This window comes from Antrostomus carolinensis, unplaced genomic scaffold (assembly GCF_000700745.2).
Source record: "Antrostomus carolinensis isolate BGI_N321 unplaced genomic scaffold, ASM70074v2 scaffold5690, whole genome shotgun sequence".
NCBI lineage: Eukaryota > Metazoa > Chordata > Aves > Caprimulgiformes > Caprimulgidae > Antrostomus > Antrostomus carolinensis.
The window spans coordinates 1-10120 of NW_010290414.1; the positions used below are offsets into that span (position 1 = coordinate 1).

General features: G+C 36.1%; 1 protein-coding gene across 1 annotated transcript; it reads right to left on the reverse strand.

Annotated features, from left to right (window-relative positions):
- Window positions 1–681: 681 nt before the first annotated feature.
- On the reverse strand, window positions 682–9670 carry LOC104519935 (AP-4 complex subunit epsilon-1; the record flags this gene model as incomplete). Its single annotated transcript, XM_029086233.1, has 9 exons — window positions 682–791; window positions 879–1001; window positions 2488–2561; window positions 3219–3385; window positions 3951–4110; window positions 4831–4952; window positions 6410–6483; window positions 8630–8753; window positions 9599–9670. Coding segments are annotated over 9 exons (1026 nt in total), but the record flags the coding sequence as incomplete, so codon positions are not given.
- Between the last annotated feature and the right edge of the window lie 450 nt (window positions 9671–10120).

Genomic DNA, 10120 nt, shown 5'->3' on the forward strand with positions numbered 1-10120 from the left:
TTCCAGTCTGTGGGAACTTCACCAGACTGCCTTATTTAAGACTTATTTAAAGAAATAAGGTTTTAATGCTAAACTCCAAAGACAAAATAAAGTATTTTGACTGCTATTACTTTCTCTCAGTGAAATACAAGAAACACTGTGGTCATTTCTGTATGCACTTTCTTTTGCATTTGAAAGGACAAAAAGCTCAGCTGTAACATTTCCTGCTTCCAAAGATCATGAAAGATGATCTGAAAGGTACAAATGCTACATTTGCCTGAGCTCTGACTCCAAAGTTTCAGAAAGATAAAAGGATATTTCTCAGCTAGTTCAGAAAGATAAAAGGATATTTCTCAGCTAGTTCAGAAAAATAAAAGGATATTTCTCAGCTAGTTCTGCTGTTTTGCCAACTAGGCTGATGATAGTATATTCTTCCTTGCTTTCTTTTAAGTAGTCAAGCATCTTCTTCACTATGACAGTTACATTTTGTCCATTTGTAATTCTATAGAGAAGCTCTAAAGTCTGAAAGAGAAAGCAAAAAATGTATTTAATTGCCTCTGATGACTTATCACATTAATATGGTTCATAACTGCTCGCTCACAATAACTGAGACATAACATGCCTTTTACACTACTCATTTTAGAAAACCCATCACCTATCTTAAAAAGTAACTTAATTTTTTATGTTTAAAAATTCACTGACCTCCCTTTTAATAATGGGATCTGGATGGTCTAGACATTCAATTATTGTCATCTGGTGCTGAAGTGCCAGATTAGGATCCTGCTGGACAACATAGGTCAGAGCCTTTAAACCTAGAATATAAGTGATTGGAAATTATATAAAAGAATGTATTCTACTATGACCAAACTAAAAATCTTAATGAAATCAGGTATCCTTACCTAAGTATTTTAAATTAATTTTGGGTGACAAAACAAATTTTCCAATGCACTTGGCAGCCTTTTCAAGCAGTTCAGATTTAGGATGAATTGTATAAATTGTCTGGACACATTCAAACAAGATGGCTGCAGGAGGGGAAAAAAACCCAACACGTAATTAATGTCTATTAAATACCTCTATAATGCAAAAGTTTTTAACAAGCAAACAAGCTCACTGACTATATCAAGGAATTGCAATGCTGTCCCACTCCCACTGAATTTAACTGCAGAGTATCTACTGATGTAAGTAAGAACAGGACAAAAAACTATCTCCTTTGGTATATACATTTTTTTTTTTTTTATTAGCCTTTGCCATTGTGCATACAACTTTGTGTCCTCAAAGTTCTTCCAACCTTGAAGTCTCCTATAGTTGCTCAAGGGACTGGACTGGGATGGTCTTTAGAAAGCCAATAGGAAAATAAAGGATTTGAGACAAAATATTTTTCAATAATTCATATGATTTCTTAGATCCTACTGACAAAGTCATCTTAAGAACATCCTTATTAAAAAAGCTTTGCATAGTTGTTTGAGATAAAGCTAGAAGTAAACTGAACAACACACAAAAAGTAACTAATCCTTTGCAGCAGCAATTCAGGCAAAGCTTCAGAGCAAGTTACTCTCCCCATGTTAACTGGGATTTAAAATAATTATGTAATTTTCAGTTGTTCTTGTAATTCAGTCTCTAACTGAACTGTCCAATAGACAACCACCTACTCTTCTTAAGCATTACTAAATTAAATCTGAGAAAGACTAGCATATTAACAGCTCAACTGCCTACAAGAAGCAAGAAACATGCAATAACCAAGGACTTTGTGTAAGAAAAAGGAATTACTCAGAATTACATTTTACTTTTGTCTGGGATCATTAACTGAATGATCCTTACTATATGTGAATAAAAACTACATATCTAAATTCTATGTCCTTGTATAAATCATAATAAACTGACCACTCTGGCCCCCTAAGTGCTTAAAACAAATTTAATGTTTAACTCTTAGCAACTGCAAGTGCAAATTGTCTGTATTATAAGCTAACACACCTCCCAACATCTATGTTCTTGCCTAAAAGAAGTAATAAACTGAATATGCTAAACCTCTGAGAGATGCTTCTTCGTTTATTATTTACTAGAAGAGAATACTTCCCCAAAGCTCCCCTTTGTAGGCAACAAAGTTCCCTTCTTTCTCAGGCAACAAAGAAGGTCTAAGCATTTCTAATAAACAGAGCTGTATCACTAGGGTTTTTCTTTATCATTTAATTCAACTTAAGCAATGTTCAGTAAGAGCTTTCATGAAGAAGCTGACTTTCTCTAATTAAGGGCAAGGACAATGCAAACAGAGGATAGAAGCTTTTGAGTCAAGATGAATTCCCACTAAATAAAAGTGTTTTCCTTCAATGATAAAAAACTGCACTGTACAGTGACATATCACTTGTTTTAGAGTTTACTAGTTGGACACTTAATACAGTTGTTTACTAAGAATATAATTAGATTTTTCAAAAGTACTGCATAAATATTTTAGCACAATCACATTTTCAATCTTTCCAAATACTTATAATTGCACAAAATAACCTCACGCACCATATGTAATATTATGATTTATCTCTGCTCTTCTTAAAGATTCATCTAGAACATCATACATCAATTCACTTGTCCTGTTTAACAAGAAAAAAAGAAATCAAGATTATTCACAGCACTAACAAGCACGTGGTTTTGCCAAACAGCTCAAACACTAGTATTGGAATGTGTTAACACAAATTATTCATATCCACAGATTTGCTTTAACATGGAAGAGCTCTAGAACATGTTTCAAAATGGCATCTAACAAGATGTTTGCAGCTTTCAAAATAAACATTTACCATACCACAAGAATAAAAACACTTTCCTCATCACTTTTATAAAAAAAAACAAAACATCAACAGGAAAAAGATCACAGACAACTAGGTCCTCACAAAATGACACCACTTTAAAAAATATCTTCACTCTGGATTTTCACACAGTTGTTTGGTAACCTACTAACAGAAGTCTCAGAAAAAAATATATTTCAAACATATTCCACAATAATCAATTGTTTAGCCAATCCAGAAACTAAGACACTAATTTTGCAGTTTAAAAAGTATCTGCTCACAGACACTCTATACCGTAACAATGCTCACTGTTATTAGTTAATAACAAATGTCTAAGTCATTCAAAACTTAAATCCTGATTAAAAAAAAACAACAAAACAAAACAGAAAGCTGTCTATGAAGTATAGCTCATAACTGTATTCTTTGTACCTTCAAAATATGAATTACAGAGAAAGATCTGGTTACCTTGGATCATCTTTTCCTAACAGCCCCAATATTCTTAAAAGCTGAATTTGTAACCACGGGGCTGGCACGCTGTGATAGTTGAAGTCAACAGGCAGCTTTCCTCCCACTACCTGCTTTAGGATCGTTACAAAACTCCCAGTCAAGTCCTTGTATCCAGATGAGTTTTCCTACATAATGAAAAAGAAATACAATTCAAATATTTTGATACAGTACCTCAAAGTAAAAATAATCCACAAATTGAGTAAGATCAAAATACCTGATACTGATAGTATCATTTCTTTAAATCAAACTTCTCTCATCCACCAACACTTGTAACCTCTTCACTTTAAACCTATACCATTTTCTTGCATATTTGCAAAGGGAGTGAAACTAACTCAAAGGCAACAGTAAAAAAATATTTAAAAAATGTACAAGCAAATTTCAGCAAATGCTTTAACATGCTGCAGAAGTTAGATCCTCTAGTTAAGGATGTCAATGATGCTCAGCATTCAGATCATGCAAGAAGTGGATGTGTCAAGCTAAATTGAGAGCTAGCATAAACAAACACCACAGATATCCATGAACATGTAAATTAACTTTTCTAATGATTACAAATAAGTTTTTTCTGCAAAACTTCTGTACAGCACACTGTTTATTTAATTTTTTTATATAAATACACATACATACATATACACACACACACACACATATATATATATATATGTCCAATTGTGCTTCTAATTCTTTGCCTACCTTAATCATTTGAAGATAAATATGCAAAGAAGCAGCCATGACTCCAGCATCTCTGTCACATAAGGCTTTCCGGAACTTATCATGAATATGCTGAACTTGGTTAGGAGCAATGAGATAGAATTTATATAAAGCTTGAACAGCTTTTCTTCGGATAATTTCCCTGAAGAGAAATGAGATTTACATAAAACAAAATTGAGCTGCTTGTGTATTTTAAACATTTGACTTAACAAAACAACTTGCACTGATTACATTTACAGCAATGTAACACTGAGTGGCTAGCCATCAGAACATCATGAGAGACATGAGAAACCATATTTTACATATTTGATAACAAATTACTTTGCCAGTATCATCTAAGTGAGAAGTTACTGAGTCAGTTCATTCTGTATTTCCCTTTCTAATCACTTATAATGTTATCCTCTGTGTGTGGAATATTATAAATGAAGAATCAAACCATTCATGGGTATTGATATCGGCAAATACACTTTTACCAAAGTTTCTATGAAGAGCCTTATTAAAAAAAAAAAACACAAAACAGCATCAGTGAAATACTTCAAGGATCTCAATCTGTTTCTCAACTTCCTCTACAAACAATTCTTCATCCACTTATTTATTAAAAGGACTTCAGGAGATAAATTCAATTACATTTCTCTCTCAAAACTGCTTATGAAAAAAATTAATACCTATCCAATACTCAGTCAATATTTCAAATAAATGAGACAAGAATCCAAGAGAAAAACTAGGGGAGGAACAATTACTGAAGGTAATAATTAGAAAGACCAACTCAGAAAAAAAAAAAAATCAGTTTACTAAACCTACCAACAAAATGAAGTCATTCAATCGTACAAGGCCACTTGAAATTCTATACATGAATACGTACTTAGAATGCTGGAGCTTGTCTTCTATTAGGGGAAGAACAGCTGGAATCATCTCCCTTGGAAAGATCTGGCTGACAACGGTTAATGCCATGCACACCTCTACTAGATTAGTGCTCTGTAAGTCCTGTTACAATCATTGAAATAAGACAGTCACTTTTCATTTAGACTTTTAAATTCTGCACAGACATACCCCAAATCTTTCACAAGCAGGCTGGATCTAGGCCACATACACAGCCCACCTACAGCAAGCATCCTGCTGCCAGCCATCCTGTTGTCTGCTCGTGTTTGAGAAGTGTCAGCTCTCACTGAGCTAATCAGGTTCTTTTCTTCTCTTAGACAGGAAGAAGGAACAAGCAGCTTCTCACACTTGTGTTTTAGAACTACATTCATATTTTAAACATATGCGAGATTAACACAATCTACAATAGCTACAATCAATGTTTATTTACTGAAATAGTTTGATGATTGCAAAACTATGCCAAGTTCCCAGTTGGATCAGTGGGATGAGTCACTTCTCACAGAATTCAACAGTATTTTCTCTAGTGCCTTTGCTCTAGCCCAAAGAATTTAAAAAAAAGAAAAAGAAAAAGAGAAAGAAAAAAAGCAAGCTCAAGAATACTGCCAATTACATATTTGTACACTAAAATAAGACATTACCTACTCCCTAAGAAGTGAATGCAAATTACACGTAACGTTCTACAAAAGAAAGAATAAAAATTAACAGTCTGTCCCAAATACAATTAAAAATAGTAGATATAGCTTACTGCAACCTTAAACCAAAAAAGGATGGATGAATTAATGAAATACAAGACCAGAATTATTTTTCAAAACAAGTGAAACCTTGAAGATTTCCAGCTCCCAACATTATGTGCTCTGGCCATTTGTCCCAAATAGGTCTTAGTCCTCATTTTGGTTTAGTTCTTTGACTCTAATTTTTCACTTCTTTCTATATCCTTACTAGTTTCAAGTAAAATTTTTAAAGGTTATAAAACAGTTTTCAATCACAACAACAAAATGAGCATCACTTTCAGTCTATAATTTCTGTGACTTTGGCCTACTGTAATATAAAAGTAATCATTATGCAGCAAGTGTTACAGTAAGTCACAATTGCTCCATGTAAGAGGCAGTAGTACAGACAATGACACCTATGAAATATTATTAGGTAACAGATTTTCAGTGTCACTCCAAAGCATATTTCTATTTGCTATCAAAATTACCAAAAGAACTCAAAGAAGCCAACAGATACTTGCTGTCAGCTAAAAGCAGAAATTTACACTGGAATATGCATGCATGGCTCCTCCTGGAGTTGAGAATGTATATGATCTGTACATTTTATAAAAGACATTTGATGGTATATCTCCTTTGGAAAAAATCTTAAAATATGGCTTTAACAACAGGAATGCCAGATGAAATTTAAAAAGCCAGGGAAAGCCATTTCAAATTGTCATTGCTAACCAAAGAAACAGCAACTTTAAAGAGACCAAGACAGAACTAACGAGTACACAGCTTAGATGTTGTGTGACAAAATGGGAAGAATTGGTCCAAGTTTAGTTTACCTCCAGACCTCCAAAAACACTGTACCTTCACAACTGTGTTCACAAGTAGAAGTAGCAGGTCATGATTTTCATGTAGAAATAAAGAAACTGCCAAGTAACCTATAAAAAAGAAAGCAGCCTCCATTACTACTTTTAAGCAATAAGCAACTTCAAGATAGACAGCATAAGACTGTCTGTTATCCAAGAGAGTTAACTCAAAAAATTACAAAAATCCAACATAAAAAAACCCCACTGTTGGATGACAGTTGCTCATGTTTTAAATATCAAGACTTTATTTCCAGGCAAATCAGTTACATTTAAGTTGCAGTAAAGCTCAACAAATAACAGTTAAGAATTCATAAGCTGTGAGAAGACAGACATTACAACACTGCTACAGCTAAAGAGCAGACAAGAGCACCATGAGAAATCACTTCCTGGAAAATTAATATCTTCTCTGCATGGAGAAGAGTATATTATTTCAAGACAACACAAATGCACTTCCTAATATCTGGGGTTTTTGGTTTTGTTTTGTTTTTTTCAAAAAATAAACTTCCATTTCAAATTAATTTTATATTCAATTTGGAATACAGAAGAATAAATTCACTATCCTACCCCAAAAACTGCTTTGCTATTTCTTAACAAGGGGGGAACAATTCAGAACCTCAGAAAAGAAATCTGTCAGAAACCTTTTTCTTCAAGACTCCTCTTCCTTTTAAACTAAGGAACTTCCAAGTAGGGGGGTGGGGAGGGTGCACCACAATTCATGACAATATTTGCATTACTGAGATAGATCTTAAAAAAGGTCTTGGTTCATTCAGCGCTTAGGGATCAAAATTAATAACTTGAATACAAATAACTGTATTGTATAGGCTATCAGATTGACCTATCTGCTTGTGAAGCTATGGAATTAATCAGCTTAGCACACCTGCAAAAATGTAGTTCACTCTCCTTCACTGAGGTTTATATTGGGTAAAAGAGTAAGCCATCTTAATTGGATCAACCAACAGTTCCTTAACACAAACTTTGGTACATTGCACCAAGAACAGACAAGTTTATCCTCATGTATCATGGACAACTGCAGAACAACAACAACAAAAACACACACACACACACTTGATAACATCCTTTTACCAGATCAAAGCTTAAGGGTGCTTTGTCTCTAGAAAACTTTAAGACATCTACATTAAATACAAACAAACAAAAGGCTGCTTCACCAAAGCCTTCTCAAAAAGGGCCCTAGTATGGGAAGATCTCAAACTGACTAATAACAAGACACAGAAGTCACAAAGTTTTCTTCAAAACAGCTTCCCACCTGCCCTCCCAGGTTTATTGAAGATAAGAATTTCTTAATCTCTACCAGAGCATCTGTGGACTGGCTTTCATTAGTCAGGGATAAAGCAACATTAAAACATCATTTGTAATGCATTCTCTCAGAAACTGCAATACTTGAGTGGATGATCCAGATGAAATTCAAACAAAGGATATCACACAAGCATATCCTGCAAGACATTGCCTTCCTTCTGTGTATGCAGACATAGCATTGCTTCGAGTTAAACATATTCTCTGCAAACAAGAAGAAATGTCTTCACTAGGCAGTTGAATGGGCAACCCCAAGGAAACACTCCAGATGAGAAAGGCTGACAGCTACTCCAAACTAAATCTACTGGAAACAAGTTAATAGCCACACTGGCAGGCAAGGAAATCACAACAGCATAAAGTTTCAAAGAAATCTGAACTACCCTTTACAATTTCCTCAGGAACTTCTGCACCTATGCTATAAGGATCTCCTTATTTGCCTCATCTCCTACAACTGTTTCTAAACTAAAAAAATCCTACAGGCACCAAAACAGAAAATATTTGTCTGACAAATGTCTGACATTAACATATTTGTCTAACCTTGTACTACAGTCCTTGAAAAAGAAACCAGAAAACACAACAAACTCACTTTCAGCTTGGTGTGTAACACTTTTGTAACACTTCTCGTAAATTACGCGTTTATTGGTGCTGCAATTCAAAACAACAAAAGAACTGATGATTCAAAATAAATCAATTATTTTCCCTGCCTTCTGTTCTACAAGCAGATACAGAGCAGCTCACAAACTAGGGATTTAGTTATTTTCAAAGAGGAGTGAGGGACTACGAAACAAGACCAAGAAAGCAGAAGCACACTTCAAGCAAGTTGCATTTTTACATTAATTATAAATCCTAAGAAACTTTAAAAATACAGTTGGAGAATATTATTAAGGCTACAGCTCCATGCACATACCAACTCTTTTCTCCAAAAGATTTCCTTGCTGTGCAAGCTTGATCGCATGGATATATCCAAAGGAAGACTCGTATCCCAGCATTTCACAATAGATAAGTCTCACCATACATTCTTTCATCAGTCTCTGAAATACAAGAAATAAATGATTGAGAATTTTAAGTTAGTAATTTTTTATGCTCTTCTTCACTGCTCTAATGAAGTAGAGGACTTCACCTGATAGAAACATATGTGCACTCACACACATTTTCTAAAAGCAGGTGCTCGTAATTTCTCCTTTGCTAGGCACCTCTTCTGGGAATTGATATCCTTTTTTCACTATAAGGGCAGAACTCCCCATATACTACCCTTAAAGATGTTACTTTGATTAGCATGCATGTGATCAACAGTAGATTATGACTAACATAAAAAATACAAATTAGCTGAAGTGTTCAATGATAGCACTGCAAATTATTTTCTGCCAGTCACTTCATTGACCTAGGATGGGTTTTCACTATGCACGAGGTAAAACTTATTTTTCCCTTCAAAAATTCTTACTCATGGGACTGAGTGAGAATTAACTAACTCAAACTAGAATATATCAACTCCTGCAACTCAGACATGAGCATCAGGGCATACAACAAAGCACAGTTTCTTATACAGCACAAATTAATTACAAGAACAATGTCAGCCTGCAAAGAATGTTATTTGAAGGAAGCACCTCATCACCCAGCTTTTTTTGGCTGCATTATTTCAGACCCTACAGATTGTGGCCACCATACTGTTGCAGTTTATTCCTATCAAACAGAATTAGAGTCTCTTCACTATTTTAACCTCGCTGCAAAACCACAGACACTGGTACCACTGAATGCTGCTGCTGAAGTATCTCTAATGCAGATAACGTGCATAGTCCTCCTGGCAAATACAGTGAGAGCACCTTTTTTCTTCACCTTCGGTCTGCTGCTCTCAGACGTAACCACTAACAGAACTCACCAGTGTTGTGGTGGGAGCTGAAACTGTTGCTTTCAAACTGGTTAGTTCCTGCTGGATTAATTTCTCTTCTTCCTATAAAAGATTAAACTTCTATTAATCTCGCATAAATTTCCGAAGCAAAATATGAAACAAAAGGCAAAGCAGACACGTTAATTCAGGAGTATCCCACAGCGTTAGCATGAGGAGCAGCAACACCAGACCGCCCGTTTCGGGCCCGGCGCGCAGCCCTTCCCGCCCGTGCGCCCACGGCACGGCACAGCGCGGCACGGCACCAACACGCCCCGCAACGAGGTCTACTGCCGGGGTCCGGAGCTCAACAGAACCCAGCCCCGGGCTGAGGGGAGGCGCCGGCGTCCCGCCACCGCGCACGGAGCCCGCCCACTCACTCACTCACTCACTCACTCACCCACCCACCCACCGCGCAGCTCCCCACACCGCCCCGCGGGGCCGCGCCGGCGCCTGGGGGAGGCCGGGGACGGGAAGAGGAGTAAGGCCCGGCCCCCGCCCGCTGGGACGCGGCGG